A 16,639-nucleotide genomic window follows, 5' to 3' on the forward strand; every position below is an offset into this window, starting at 1 on the left:
CGCTCGCCAGCTACGCCAGCCCACAGTGTAAGAGTTCCTTTCGTTCAAGCGCTTCTCCGTCAACACGATAAGAGCAAATTCAACGCTCGCCGTACGTTCACCGTAACACTCTAAGTTGCTTCTACTTCATACTCATCTATCTACCGTGTGCAATTCTCATTGTGTTCAGGGCAATGGTGGAGAGCTCCACGGGAGAGCATAGCCCGAGTCGTCCATCGACCAGAGGACGGTACCAACGCATCTCGGTTCATGAAACGATGCAAAGCGCGCAAGTCGCGATATAGATGGCTTGTCGACTTCGAGGGAGGCAAGCAAGTCTTCCTAGAGTGCCAGGAATTGGTGCAGCTGATCGTAGAATCAAGACGTACTGGCCTCGATGTTACGAAGAGTGCTGCCGCCCACGCAAGCACACACGAATCGCATCCCCGCAGTGTCGACCGTGACGCCGACGACGATCAGTACTTGGACAGCTAAGACGATCAGGAGTGACAGTTTGCTTTGAGCATGTGGGCGTAGGACTGGACTAGCGGAGCTCAGCGTACCTTGTGTAGGAAGTACCAGGATCCAAGGCTCATTCATGTTTTCTTCTCACAAATTTATGTATTTTTCTCCTCTTACATCCTGGTGAGCTCTGCATCCGGCCCCAAGGACAGTGTAGTAAATTCAAACAAGCATAAACCGGACAAGACAAGTATAGAGCCGACGATATCGCCATGTGTTATCTGCACTCGGCATTCCGCCATTTCGTGGCAAAAATGTCTGCACTCGAAAACCCCTCAACGTGCACTCGAATACCATCCGCGCCCTTCGTAAACTGACCTCTTTTAAAATAGAAGACTGAGTGTAGAACTATAAATCGTCTTACGCTGAAAGTGTTTAGGATTGCGCGATACACGTGCCGCAAATCTACGTAGACAATTGGGTCGCCTTGCATTGAGCCTGCATCACATGTTGAGGCTGATAATACAACTTAACTGACGAGTGACGCCCCGCCAGAGCCAGCTTTTCAGCTCATAGTAGGGGTATAAACTTCTTTTAGTAAATGCGTTTAAATTCATATTCTGGATGTAAAAGGCTACACGGCAACTCAATTGTAATTCCTTCACCCAAATTATCTCCTATATGCGTGATTTATCCTATATTTCAGCAGGCTGGTTCTCATGAGCATTCCTCAAAATCTGTCGGACATCGTACCCATCTGATTGGTTCGCGTCGGACATTCTGTCTGACATTTTCTGAAAAAAAAACTGTTTTTCCCTTAGCTTGTGGACGCCTTCCGGCAGTCGTCCTCCATGGCCTAAATGGCTCAGTGGCGAGCAGTGTCAGCGCGCCGCGCTGTCATCGGCGCACATTACCGCTATGAAGAGCAACTATCAGATTGAGTGTGCTTAGCTATGATATCAAATAGCATACTGATATCTTAGATGTCTCGTACGTGTATATTGAGTTGTCTGTCATAGCTTTTCAATGTGCGAGCACTGTTGTGTCAACTTATAAGAACCATTTGTGAAAATGAATAATGCCAGCAAGACACGGCAAGCATTTGCCAAACTCAACACGGACTGTATGACGTTCTCTAGGTAGCCTATCAAACTTCATGAAAATAGCGATGACTGACGAATGTCCGACGAATTCCGTCTAAGAATCATTAATTTAAGCAAAATGACTGTATCTTTTTAAACGTTGTATTAAATGAAAGGGTGAAATTCCTTGCTAGGCGCTCGAAGCGGCAGACAGTGCTGCGTAGGGATCGACATCCGTGAACAGCGTTTTCAATTTATTCAACAAAGGCGTACCACCTCGGCTTTCAGCGAAGTACATGGTGTAAGCTTCCAAATTGCGGTATTTGGGATCACTTCTCGCGACTCTGGTTGTCTCTAGAAGACCCAAGAGCTCAGATGGGGTAAGCTGGATCTCGATCATCCATTTCCGATAGAGGTGGGTCTGTAAGCTTAGTGCGAGTTTCTCCAAATCTGGGAAGTTCTGCAACGATTGAATTAAAAAATTTAAATTGTGGTACAGTCGAGAAACGCTTAAATAGTGTTTCCAAATCCGTCCGTGTACAGCCCTGTACATCGTAACATATCTGAGCCACTGAATAAAGAGGGGGTTATTCTCTAGCCGACTGATGCTGTTATCGCCAAGTCGCAAGATTTTGAAAACTTCGCCGGGAGTTTCTCGGGACATTAACCATGCCTCATTGATCAGTCTGTGACTAGACGCAGAGCTCAAAATCATGGACGCTTGCATATCGCTAGCCATCTTCGTAATGTCCGGGTATTGTCGAAGTGATTGGAACAGGGACACGAGTTCTTCTTCTGCTCTCGTTTTCATTAGAAGGCTGAGCAGCTCATCCTCACCGAACTTGACTCGTCGTGTCGCCTTGTATCGATTTACGTACTGGAGCCACCGAATGAATTCCTTGTTGCCTTCCAATTTGCCGCCAGTTTTCACAACATGTAAGCGCTGGAATGCATCCATTGGATCCCTCGTATTCTTCAACGCCCACTTGTACGCAAGATCGTCAATCATGGCTATCCCAGAAATTCCAGCTCTTTCGTCCGTATCATGACCGATGTTGTCTTGCTTAGGTGCGTCGTAGGATCTTAAGAACCTTTTTGGGGTCTTAATTGTTGAGATGAAAGGTGGACTGGGGAGAGAATTGGTGCTGGTGTGGCTTCGTTCCTTTAACGTATTGCCACTCCAATTGAGCGAGAGACACTTACAAATTCCAGCTAGGAAAATGATCAGAACGAAGCAGGAGCGCATAGTGGCTTTACAGTTTAAATAAGTGTTGGGCTACAGGAAAGTGAAATTGTGATATTGCTGTGTATCATGGGCCATGACTCAGGGGTCTTTCAAAGTCGTTTTACCGTAAACATAAATGAATCAGGTAGATTTGCCAAACGCCTTTTTTTCTGAATGCAATCAAGTAGAGCTCGGAGAATTTTAATTTTATGTTGAATTGGATGAGCCCTTTGTCTAAGGAAATAGAATCAGGCACTGTATTCACAGAATTTTAACGCTATCAGGATGCCAGATTACGGACCTCGCTTGTAATCATTACGGCATTGATTAGTGCTCAAATGCCAACATCATCAAAAATGTCGTGATGGTGCTGCTGATGTGCAATTCAGATGAGTCTGCATCAAAGCATCTGCTAAGAACCTTTGAGTTTCAAAGTGCAGAGAAATACTCTAGGACGATTTAAATATTTTCACGGATAAAATTCTGAGAATTTAGTCAATAGTTGGCAATTTGAGGAAATTGAATTCTGGTATGGATTTGGCACACGCGCTGAGGGCATTTAGTCAAGGCTCGTGTCTAAGAGAACTTAATTATTTAGAGAACCCTGCCATTGCCAAGCAGTCGTTGGATCGTTTAGTCTACATGCTTGGCTTAAGCCTGGGCCGGACATTGATACTTGTATGTACGCAACAGCCATTTCGCTGGGCGCTATTAATTACTTGCTTAATTCACTTTTGGGCGCCTTGAACACATTAACATTCCGCGTGTACTGGTTTCCGGAGTTGAAACAGGAAAAACACCGCCAAGGCAGGTGGCGAACCTGCCGGAACGGATAGCCTAGTGTGCAATTGCTATTCTGGTTACTGGTAAAATATAGAGTGATAGTCAGGAACAACTTGAGGCTGCCCTTCTTTCTCAAGCACATAGAGGTGCAGTTAGGGGACATACAAGGCCTAAAGTAAATCCACAAGGACAACTGGTTGCTAGCTAAAAGAATCTGTTATATAAATGACGTGAGGAAACGTCACTGACCAAGATGTACCTGGCCCGCCTCGTGTACTCCAGGGTCACTACAGATGGAGGAAGCTTGCTTGATTCACCAATCCACCACACTGTCCCTAAAGCGAAGTTTTCGCCGCTGAAGTACGCCTTCTCTACTAAACACCCAGTCAGCAGTCATATCAAGCACCATGTAGGTACTTCCTGGCCTCCTGTGAGTCTAGTAAACCCGTTCCTCTCCTTCAGTGTCTGCGGGAATGTGCTGCATCCTGCTGGGTTCTGGCTGCGGATTGGTCGGCACCAGCAGTCCGCGAGCACGTACATCGACCGACACGATCTCCATCGGCGGCATCCGTTGGAGATAAGCGCTGCCCTGAAGATAGTCGACTTCTTTGTCGATCCTGTGCTGCTGAGAAGGGGTATCAGTCGTAGACAAATTTGATTGTTGGTTTTCAAACCCAGGTCGGTTTACTAATGTTTGAAGCACTGCATCAGCTGAACCACCTCTGTTAGGCTCTTTAGATTCGACAGCCGAAATACCAGGGGCGACCGGGCGCGTTGAAGGTTGTCCATTGCGGTTGGCTTTGCGACGTCTATTGCATCGTCCAAGCCTTCCAATTGTTGAGGCCTCGGCAGCTTTTGGCTGCTGCAATTCCACACGGGTCACTCGCTGCCAGTGTTCTTGCAAATCTTAGTCAGCGGTGCTAACGTATTGTTGTATCAATGTTGCAACATCACGAGCTAGGTTGGTGAGCGGCTCGTACGAGGCCTCGATTGACTCAAGTCCTTCCACTGCACGAGAATTTCGAAGTCATTAATGCTACTATTCCACCGATTCCTTTGAGCTTATCCACAGCGAGAATAACACCTTGAGACGAAATGTGCTCCAAAAGCTCTTTAGTGACGTTAAAACTGGAATCCGCGTAAAATTTGAGCCTGGACATCCAGCTCTGTACCCGTGATCAGATGTTGAGCGAGGAAAGAGCGTGCATCTGCTCGCACAATACGATAAGGTCCGACTCAAGTTACCAGGCGTTTGCTTCCGCTTTTTCATCAACTCGGGAGAGTAACACATAGTCCTCTTCAGTAAAGTTGACAATATTTCCCCCTCTTTCTCGCTCTTTGTTCAGCAACTGCTGCTTCAAGCGCTGATCCTCTAAATCCTAGTGCATGGTGTGAATACTGTTCCGCAACTTACCGAGATAATCTTCCATTTTGTCACTAACAGGAACCTTCACCAAATCTCCACTGCTGGGCATGTAAAATTCACGAAGAGGAGATGGACACGGCAATCCTGTGAAAAACATCAAAGGAGCGCTGTTCCCAAGTGAAGGTATCGCAGTATGATTGAGGCTTGACTGTACCATGGGCACCAGGTACACTCAATCTTGATGGTTAATCTTGTACTCGAGAATCATCGCTCTGATCACTTGCAGAACGTCTCGATTAACGCGCTCGATAGAGCCGTTTATCCAGGGACAGTAAGCAGGAATAAATTGATGTTGCACCCTAAGTCTTCGAGACAGCTCCTTCACCACTTCATTCTAGAAGTGCGTTCCGTTGTCGCTTACCCAAAGAGATGCTAAGCGCGCGTACCACGCAAGAAGCGCTTCCACAGCAACACTACTGCCGGCTGTGTCTACCACAACCAATCCACAACAATGTGACGCATGATCCTTGAGAGCCAAAAATGTACTCTGAGTCACCGAAACTATTTCCTATGAAGAGAAAATCGAAATGAAGAACACCGTTGCGCTCCGAACACTCGATCGTTTCACTCCAAGTCCTAGTAATAATCCTCCCACTTTCGAATGCAGCCACAGCCGGCACTGCCGAATGAAGGTGGAAACCAAAGAGTTGAGAGAATCGATCAAAAAGATTCGGCGAAGATGCTTGATCATGGCAGATCGACTACGGTGGCCTCGGGCACCACAATGCGCAATAACGAAAAATCTCTAAATCAGCTCAACAGCCTCCGACGGTATAAAAAACGGCTGTCGAGAGTAAAAAAGCCGTCGGCATTCTGCAGCTAGAAATGGGGTGCGTGTTAATTGCTAATACAGACCGATGGAGGATCACACAGCGACTGCGCAGCAGCAGTATCCTCGAAAGTGGGCCAGATAAACCCCTCGTCATCGAGCGGGCGGAGGGTCGAGATGGTCGGCTCCGTTGTCGCCAGAGCCGTCACCTCATCCGTAAGGATATGGCATGGATCGACGAGAATCTATGCTAGAAGGATCGTGTCGGACACCGTCCGCGCTTATAATTCTACCACACCACTTAACTTCACGCTGGTAGAGGTTGGCTTTGTTTGCACTGCGTTACAGGCCGAAATCATTCATTAGCGAGAATAGCTCAGCAAGCTTCTCCAAATACTCATCAATGTCGTCGGCGTAGAGTAGCAGGTCGTCAATCCACACAAGAAGGTGTTTGTATAGAAGACTAGGAAAGCACTACTCCATGGTTTTTTGGAAGTAAATGGCTGGATTCTCACAACCTTGTGGGACTCGACGTGGCGTGAAATGTTTCTTGTCAATCATATAGGACAGCCACACCTGGCAAATATCGGCTAGAGAGGAAATCAAAAAGACCCAAGTGTTTTTCCGCTGCCATGGTGTCCGTCATAGCATTGACAACGCGATAGTCAGTCGTCTGCCGCAGATCCTTGAGCCTGCTTGACGTTTTGACGGGCAGTACGGGACAACCCCATCTACTTGCTGGATTCTCGTAGACAACTTCTAGTTTCACAAGCTCAGCGTTAAATTCTCGTAAAAATTCACGGATATGCGGGGGATACTTCCGGGGCTTATATATGGATTGTTGAGCCCCTTCCTTCAAGCGCACTTCGAGCGGTGAAACGCGTGCAGGCGGGTCATCACGAAGTTCCAAACGCCACACATCATAGGCATATACAATAACACGCAGCTTTTCCACTTTATCCGCTGGAAATTCATGCTCCAGAGCTCGTTCGATCAAATTCTCGACTGCAGCACGAAATTCTTCATCGGTAGCAAGTTTATTCGAGTTAGCAGGAGGACCGTCCGCTTCCAAATTGAAAGGGTCACCACTAGTTTCATCTTCACCATGGCCAGCAATCATCTCCAGCTGCCGGTCCACATCGATCCCCAGGGCTCCCAGCAAGTCTCTGCCAATAATGACCTCGCTGTCGCTCGAATTCACGAGCAGGCACGGCACCGGCTCAGCGGGCTCCTTAGCGCCTGCCGCCGAGTGGGTTAGGATGTGTAGTACGACCTTCTGATTGGCTACCACCGTGTGACCTCCATAGGTTATACTACGCACTGGGGTATCCAGTATTTCTGCTTGAACCGTCGGATCGGCAGCGCGTAATAAATCCCAATGAGGCTGGCTGATCACTGTGTTGTCCAATCCCGTATCTGGGCAACATGCAAGCTCGAAAACGCCATTTATAGTCACAGTGCGGTTAGAAGTTGGCATAAAAACACCGAGTCGCTTCATACGTGACTTCCGCGCCTTGGTTTCTTGGCGCAACTTCTCACAGAGCGTCACCTTCTCTTCTTCAGTCGCCTTAGGACAGTCGCTCAGCCAGTGCATGACGTTGCACTTAGGGCATGGAGACGGAGGATCACGCGTAACCTTTGTAGGTGCAGCGCTTTTTCTCACTTTCCTGTCAGTCTTCTTGTCAAATTTCTTGTTATGCTTCAACTGCGGCCGCTTTTTCTTCTCCTGAGCGCCTTCTTTCGCATTCGGCTGGGACTCCTTGCCGTTCGACCGCTGCTCAGCGGTCTTCACTTTCTTCTTAGTGCGGCCTTGCTGACCAACACGCATCCGCTTGTTCTGTTGGAAATGACGCTCATGTTCAACAGCCATATCGAAGACGCGAGCATTAACTGCACCACATCCTTATCAGTACTTTTGTTTGTCCAACGAACAGCACCCTTAACATCGGCCTTCAGCACCGGGGGAGCAAGACAGGAGATAAGAAGCTTGCATTTCTCCAAGTCGCCACCGGGTCCGGAGAAACATTCGCCCAAGCCGCTCTCCTCCACAATCCGAATGCAATTTTGGAAGTAAGAGAGAATCCGTGCATTAACGTCTGTCTCCTTCAATTTCATGTACAGCTCCAATTTGAGAAGTGCCTTTACGTCCGGTACGTCGTCATTTTTACATTAGAGAGAAGGGCTTCTAGCTCAGCGATGAGTATTGCCTCGGTAACATTAGTGACGTTCTTACGGAGGCGTAACATGCAAAAACCCTGCAGGAGCTCAGCATCAAAGCTCTTCGTGTTTGGCTGCGTGACGGTATTGCAGAAGCGTGGCACCTAGCAGCCACTTTGGCTTCATGTTCACGACGCTGCTTGCGCCATTTCACAAGGGCTTCGTGTGAGATAGACGTGATCTTGGGGGGTACCACGGGAGTGAACAGTGGTACTGTGTATTCGCTGGACCTCTCCTCGTTATCAGATTCTGTGTTGTTGCCACTCACAGCGCAGGTTACACGTCGTGTAGACATAGTAGTAGCGGTAGCTCGACAATTACGAGGATCAAAGTCGACTTGACGAGATTCCACAAACCGCTTCGTAGCACTTTAAGTACTAGTCGTACTAAAGTGTTCTTTGTACTGGTTTCCGGAGTTAAAACAGGGAAAACACCGGCAAGCCAGGTGGCGAACCTGCTGGAACTGATAGCCTAGTGTATTCAACTGCTATTCTGTTTGCTGGTGAAATGTAGAGTGAGAGTCAGGAACAACTTGAGGCTGCCCTACTTTTTCAAGCACATATAGATGCAGTTATAAAAAATGTAAGGCCTCCAGTAAATCCACAAGGACAGCTGGATGCTAGCTAAAAGAATCTGTTATGTAAATTACGTGAGGAAACGTCATTGACCAAGACGTACCTGGTCCGCCTCGTGCACTCCGGGGTCACTACAAATGGCGGAAGCTTGCTTGTTTACCGTGCCTACTACGCACTGGTGTTTGACGACTTAGATTGACGTCGTTTAGGACCACGGCAGAAACCGAGGAGGCGCAGACTGGAATTTTAGGCCACACCCCATCTATTATAGCCCTTTAATTTCTCTATCACAGCGTTTTCAGAACCCTTCGGCGCCTAATATAAAAATGTTAGTTACACGAATAATACACGAAAAAATACCTGTCGGAATGGTGGGTAAATGCGGGCATAAGGGTAGTTTTGGGCGCAAGGCCATGGAAATACGACACCCGCTACTTGTACGTACTCTCCAAAATTATCCGACGATAAGCGCCGTAAGCAAGCGAAGGTCGAAAGGGTTGCTTTGCATGCGGCTCCTCACCAACTTGATCTCATGCTGTACTTGCATAAAATGTAGAATCAGCAAGCGACAGCAAGAACATCACCATCGGATTCGAGTAAACTCCGAGATTTTGATGACCAGTTGCAATAACCGCGTTTTGTAAATTTAAGAGCTTCGTCGGGTGAAGCACGACTTTGTTATACCCTCGGTTTAGAGGGGTTAAGCTAGTTTAATTAACCCCTCCAACCCGGAGCGATTTTTGTTTTTTTTTTCTAAATTGCATACCATGACTTGATGTTTGTAAATAAAGTGTTGGGCCACTGGCGGGAAACGGGGTAAAGTCAGTCGTGAATGGGTATGGACCAGACTAAACCGTTCATAAGGTGCATATTGGGAGCTGAATTGACCTGGACAGTCTGCATAATGCAGCATTTCAGGACCGGTAATAGCCAGACGCTGTACAGATACGAGCCATCCGCATTGGTCTGTGCATCTGGTAGAGTTTTCATTTTTAGAAATTTTGACGTGAAAACTTTCATACAAAGTGTCATAGTGTCTGGTGGGGGGTCACCCACAGAATGTAACGCCATCAGATAATGCGGTGCGACAGCTCGAGGTACATTTACTCAAATCATGTTAGAAGATCAACTGACAAAAGAATCTGATGGATTAGGCACAGTGTCAGATGAACAAGCAATACCTTGTGCGGGACGTTCGCGCAAGCAATCATCCTGATCTCTTAGACTGCATATATTCTGTTCAAAGCTTTTATTTAAGTTACACCAAGCACAACAATGCAGTTTACCAGCTAATTGTCCGTCCTACGTCGCTTTCCTCTACTAGCCGGATCCAGTGGTGTGATAGGCGTGACAGGCGTTTCAGGCGTTGACGGAGCTCCAGTTGACGTGTCTGCGACGCACTCTGATATTTCTACCAGTGTCGACCGGAACCAACTTGCCGTTCATCCACTCTCGGTGTCAGACATCCCAGCATGTCATAGCTACTCCACCTATCTGTCGGCGCGGCTTCTTACACAGGAGCTTTGGCCCCGGGCTGCTGCATTCTTGACAAAAGAACGATGTTGTTGTCGCGGGTTTGTCCGCAACACGGAGAAGCGAGCAGACGTTACATGCGCGCTGGCGGCGCTTCGGCTGCGCCCTCGTATTGCGCCACTCATCAAGCTTGCGGACAGCGTGAGTAGTTTCCATACCTCCAGATCCCGGAACTGAAGCGCCTTGTGAGGGTTCGTGTGTACCAAACGTGTTGCCTTCATACATGCCAGACGCGCGCAGCTGCGACAGCAGCAAATGTAGCTTCTTCATGTACTTCACCTGCGTCAATGGGCGAAACGAATTCTGCTTGTAGTAGGCTTTGTGGACTATGTAGCCATTCACGATTGCTAAATCAATTAATCCCAACACCAGCGACTTGTAGTACTTCTTGAGCCGCACGGCCCGCTGAATAGAGTACCGCTGCAAACGTAATTGGCCGTGAGCATCCACGCCCCCCATGAAGGCGTGGTAGTCCTTCACAACGCGTGGGCAAGGAACTTCGACTTTATCTGCGAATTCTTGGCGAGCAACACGATCCATCTCTAGACTCCCGCCAGTGCAGGAAGTGAACCGACCGCGCGTTCCACCAGCTAAAAGCAGTCATGTTTGGCACTAACCTTGATCTTGAAACTTTGAAAAAGCCGCGAGCAATAGTAGCAGGTCTAGACTTCTTTTTTTCAACGACTCCTTTGCAATAGCCCAACCGGTTCATTATAATAGTCCCAACACAGTAGAATCCCATGAGCAGCAACTGAATTGCCAAGGTCACCGACGTATAGAACCGATCCATTACAACAAGTCTCATCCCATTCATCCGAGAATCTGGCCCAAACACAGCAAGAAGATTGCGGACTACTGCAGCAGGCCGTGACTTCATATCTGTCTTGTGTGCATCACTGGAGTGCTGTTTCTTACCGCAGTAAACCTCGAACCTGTATAAATACAGCATACACATAGCAAAATATCCAGCTTTAGTCTGCATTATTCAGCATAAGAAAAACTTAGAACAAAAAAAAAAACACCTGATGCAGTAGGCTGTCACCGCACTGCACAGCATAAAGAGCTTCGTGCCCCACTTGTGGGGTTTGGCTTTCATATAGACACGCATCTTGTTGAACGACGAGCGACTAGGAATCATCGCTTCATCAAACGCCAAGTGCGCTGGAGCCACATACCCTCGCTCAAATGTCCTTGGTAACTTCAACAACTTTGCGAATCTACCATGCTCTATCTGTGACCGCCCTCGGATCAGAGCTTGTATTGAAATGTAGGTTTCGAAAAATCTCCATCAATCTATCGCGACGGAGCACGAATCCAAACGTTCCACGTGGAATACCGCCTTTATCAGTAGTATCCCAATGGTTTGCAAGTTTTTCGCGGTAGGAGGCCGATATAGCGACAAAGCTCGTGAGGTTGTATCGGCTTCGCGCCTTCTAGCTATGTCTGGATGTCTCGCTTGGTTTGCTTTGGTAGTGAGAATTGAGCTGGCACTTGCTACGGTAGCGTTTGGACTGTTTATCAACACGAAGGGGTGCCATTTCACGCCCATACTCGTTTGAGCACACCGCAATGTGCTGCCACAGCACTACTGGTAGAAAGCAAAAAGAAAAGCGCAAGCGGAGAGTCAGCATTGCGCAGTGCATCAGCTGTAGGGCCCGAATACCCTTGCCGTAGCCCAGGGTAGCTTCGTGTGTTGTCCACAGGCTCGTACGGCGTGTTCATGTAGTCAAACGTATCTGGTTCCTCCACATCTTCCCAACCAGTCGCAGCCACTTCACGTAGAACATCGCTCTTGAGGTTACCAGCTAACACTGCGTCCTCTCCTCCAAAACTATTCAAGAATCGCTCCGCGAGCAGAACTTCAGCGGCAATCTCAGTCTCAGAAGCTTCAGATTCGTCTTCATCAGGTGGAATGTACGTATCAGCGCATTCGTCATCGTCTCCACTGTCTTCATCCATAACCAAATCGTCTTTTGCAGCATCATCACCAGATTCCATGGCAGTATACTCGGCAGCGTCGTCTCCATCACACACCGTATTGAGCGAGTCGTCTTTATCAACAAGTAGCTCACTGCTCACTCCTCCATCTTTATCTTCATCGTCAACTCCATCTCCAACACTACCATCTATAAAGCAAATAACCATACATAAATCAGTGAAATGCACCACAAGATGCATCACTATAAGCAGCACAAGATGCGACATAATATAAAGCGTACCAGGCTGGAAATCGCTTCCTTCCTCGACCGATTCCACCGACACATCGTCCACAGTCTCCCCGGCATCAAACTCGGAGTCGTCGCCCAAGTCGTCCGGACTACCAACGCTGACATGGGGTAACGAAGCAATCAGTGTCGTGTGTGGTAGAGGTGTGGCCGCCATAGCACTCCCAGTATCAGCCAATGAGCGCCTCGTAGGGCGCGAAGACCGTCGCCCAGCTCCAAGACTTTAGACGGTGGGGTTGTTGGGGCACTTGCAGGGACATTAGGAGGTGCACTTCGAGGTGGTGGAAGCGTTTGAGATGGTTACGAAGGCTGTGGAACGCTCTCAGCTTCGTTGCGACCAATAGTGTCTTCAAATAGGTGGCCGTAGGTTTCGCGAGCGACTTGAGCAGTGCGCTCTAGATCAGCATCACCACGGGTAGGCAGACTGTATGTTCGCGCTTGAGTACGTAGCTCTGTATACGTAAACATGAAACGTTAGTCAACAATTAATAATCACATCACTCATGTACCTTACGGTTCGCACAATACTCCAGCACTGCTTTTTCTCCCAGGAAAACGTCGACTCCTTCGACTCCGTCGGGGTTGCATCCGGGACGGACGTAGCGATATCTGTTGTCAAGGCCACAGCTTGACGGACGCTTGTTAGTCCAGTCTTGGGCTCTCAGCTCACGCCACACCGACCGCCAGGAAAGGTCACTCGACGTCACGTCGGCGTCACGAACTTGTTTGTGTCGGGCTCGCACCATCTTGGGTCTCCACTTGTGTCCTAGGCGCGCAAAATCTCGAATGAAAAAGAAATCCCTCCGTCGGCGAGTGGCTTGTCAGCCGTTACCTGTCAAATTTGCTGATCCGCATCAAAATCGTTTGTCTCAAATTTTTTTAAATATGAGCGACTTTCTCATACCAGAAGACTGATCGTATTTTGGTTATGTAGCAGAAAAAGATCATTTTGTTAAGATCGCTTATCTTAAAGTTTGTATACCCGCTGGCGAGGGAAAATACGCTCTTTACAAATTTTAAGTCTAAATTGCTCTTACGTAGCATAAAGTTTATAAAAAAAACTACATTATGCAGCACGTCGGGTTGGGGTTAAAATTAGACATCAATTTTCTTGACGCGCTAATTTTAAATGCCGATAGCACGTAGCCAAACTACTTTTAAAAAAATAGAGTAAAAATGTGGTGGCAATCTTTAGTTTCGGTTTTCTACGTTAGAAGTGCTGTACAGTCAGAACCCTAAGCTTTCGATGCTGCAGAAATTGCGGAGTAGGGATAGTTCTGGGCGAACAACGCTTTCACGTTGTCCAACAAAACTGGCCCACCTCGGTGTTCTAAGAAATACATTGTGTAAGCTTCCGTGTTGCGATAGCTGGGGTCTGTCTCCAGTAGTTTCCCGGACGTAATTGAAAACGGGGCGCCTACACGATCTTCGACCATTCTTAATGGAGTTAACTTGTAATCGATCAACCATTTTTCATAAAGATGCTTCTGTAAGTTTTTTGCGAGCTGCTCCAAATCCGGGATGTCCTTGATTGAATGAATGAGTGCTCCAAACGTTTATTTGTTATAGGACGGCGTTGCCTTCAGTAGGAGGTTGAGAGTTTGGACGTCGTTAATTAAGTCATCCACCACTGCCCTGTACGACTTGGTATATCTGAGCCACTGGATGAACAGATGGCTCCTGTTAAGACTCTCGAAAGCTTCACCTTTCAGCCGCAATATTTTAAAAACCTCTTCGGGAGTTTCTCGGGAATTCAGCCACGCCGCATTTACTAGTCTATGACTAGATGCAGAGCTCAAAACCATGTCCATCTGCATCTTCTCCGCGGTGTCCTTGAAGGCTGGATTTTGCCGAAGCGATTGAAATAGTCGCACCAGTTCTTCTTCCGATTTCGTTTTCCTCAGTAAGTCTAACAGAACGTCGTCGCCATAAAAAAGTCGCCTCCTCGTTTAATTCGGTACTGCTTCACGTACAGAAGCCAGACAAGAAAACTTCTGTTGCCATCTAGCTTAGCACCAGATTTCACAACGTGTAAATTCTTAAAAACCTTGTTGGGTCTACCTTCAGCTTCAAAGCAAGCTTAGGGACTAGTTCTTCGATTTTTGTCATCCCAGGAATGTCAGCTCTGTCCTCCTCGATCTTTTCCTCGTTGCTGATTTTATTGACTTGCTTATACGTGTCGTGGGATCGCAAGGATCTGCTTGAGGTTATTGAGCTCTTGGTTTCAATGAAGAGAGGTGTCCCAGGGAGAGGACCGAAGTGGTGTGACCCGGGTCGGTTTGCTGATTGGCGAAGCACATGCCAATACCAATAAGAAAGATGGCCAACACAAAAAGGAGGGCATGCTTATTCTTCGGAGGGCGGGTAAATTGGACAATGAGGAATCGATTTTTTTAGTCAGGGTGATACAGGTGCCACTGCATCGGCGCGATCAGCAACACTATACCTGGTATTAAATATGCTATCATTGTAAATCTGAAATATGTGTTCTCACTGATAATTTCAGGACGGATGTCACGGTCCTGCAAATCATAAACACCCCCGGCTTATTTAGTCTACACCATTTCAGGTTCGTTCTCCCCACCGCAGGAGCTCGATACAACCGCCCCGGAGCCGACTTGCACATAGGACCGGGCAAATCTCAGTTCAAAACATTCAGTGCCTGAGTTCAATACACACAGGTGTCTCTTTTATTTTTTTTGCCAATTACTGCGAAAGTACCAGCTTTTGTCATTTCGAGACTAAAGCTTACCCTGAAGCAGCATCTCCTTGGTTATAAGACGCCCTACAAAGTCCACGGTGCGTCGTGAGCGTTTGCCTTTAGTGCGAGGTGCTGGTGGCAGCTGTAATATGCTGCTACGTATATCTTCTTGAATTTCACGCTTTCGCTTGAGCCATGCCGCCCTTCCAATGTCTCCGCGTGCTCCACCGCTCGCAAACAGTCGTAAACGAGCCTGCATACTAGGCAAGGATGGTGGATAGATTCCCGTGGTTCTGAAGCCATTTACAGCGTTTTCAGGGCTTGTCATCACCGCGTTACGATACGCATGGCACGCTATCTCGATGGCATCCGATTTTGCAATAGTACAGTCCGAACTGTGCAGCATTTTGGCTTGTAAAGTAGATTTCACCATGCTCCTGAAAGGCTTGAAAACAGCCACGTCAAGAGGCTGATAGAGGTGAGTGGCATTTGGAGGGAGGCCGACGAGCAAAATTCCTCTGTGTGACCAAACGGAAACTTCACCTGAAATAAATTAACCCGTCAAAATTGATTTTTTACAAAATCCTTGTTAATAATTAAAATAATTCCAATAAAATATAAAAGCTCTTACCGATTTCGACATGAGTCGAACTGTTGTCCAGGACCAGCACCACGGAACGCTTCACGTTGTGGCTTGTCAAATACGAGTCAAACGTCTTCATCTAGAGCTTAAATATACCGGTATTACTGAAACCTTTGGGTGCACCAGTCACAGTTGTGTTGTCAATGGATATGGCAGCCATTTCCTCTCGATAAATCCTCTGCCCCGGCAAAATAAGCAAGGGAGGTACTGCGTCGCGTGCCGCATTCACAGCAGCTACCACGGTCATGTGAAAATTTGCCTTAGACTCTTGTGTCCACACATTGGACGACCCTTTCAACGCCACAACCTTCCGCGTAGATGCCTTCGGCATAAACGCCGTTTCGTCCATGTTGAAAACGCGACTCTTATCCCGCTTATGCTCGATAACAGGCTGCGCCATAGTGTAGAAGAGGCCACGCACAGCCCCTGCCTCAACGTTATTGCGGACGCAAGCGATCTGCTGAGCGACCCGAGGTGTCAGCTGTGGGTGCCTCCCTAAGAAACGTCGGTACCAGCCCGCCGTGAGCGGCGTCGCTGGTTCTGTCGAGCGAGTTGGCATGGGCAGCGTTGCAATGTAAACTTCGTTAGCCTTGGCCAATATGGCAGACGGCCCAACAGGTAAGCCAACTCGCTGCATAGCACACACCCATTCCACCAGGTCATCTTCTAGCTCCGTAGGCAACGTCGGCTTGGTCCCACGACGACTACCCGTCAAATCCTTCCCTTCTCCCTGCTCTTTCGCCTTCTTGAGCAACGTTCTCAACGGGATGTTGGTCATGCGCGACACAACAGCATATTTCTCCCCTTTCGTAACTCTTTTGAGAACTATGAGGAGGTCTTCAAGCGTGTAGGTTCCCCCTCGGCGCAGCGTTGTAGACTCGACGTCTTCGACGTCTGCTCCCATGGCTTCGTGGCTTGTGAATGAATGGGCTGCGGTTGGTCAGAATCGAATACCCTTTTAAAAATGATGAGTCGGAGTAATGTGGATTATATTCAGTTGGTTGTGGAAAAGCGTGTAC

General features: G+C 47.8%; 1 protein-coding gene across 1 annotated transcript; it reads right to left on the reverse strand.

Moving 5' to 3' along the window:
* Positions 1-1,713: 1,713 nt before the first annotated feature.
* On the reverse strand, positions 1,714-2,769 carry PITG_15764 (secreted RxLR effector peptide protein, putative; the record flags this gene model as incomplete). Its single annotated transcript, XM_002897979.1, has 1 exon — positions 1,714-2,769. The coding sequence occupies one exon, from the start codon at positions 2,767-2,769 to the stop codon at positions 1,714-1,716; it is 1,056 nt and encodes a 351-aa protein (XP_002898025.1).
* Between the last annotated feature and the right edge of the window lie 13,870 nt (positions 2,770-16,639).

Source organism: Phytophthora infestans, genomic scaffold, assembly GCF_000142945.1.
Source record: "Phytophthora infestans T30-4 supercont1.40 genomic scaffold, whole genome shotgun sequence".
Classification (NCBI taxonomy): domain Eukaryota; phylum Oomycota; class Peronosporomycetes; order Peronosporales; family Peronosporaceae; genus Phytophthora; species Phytophthora infestans.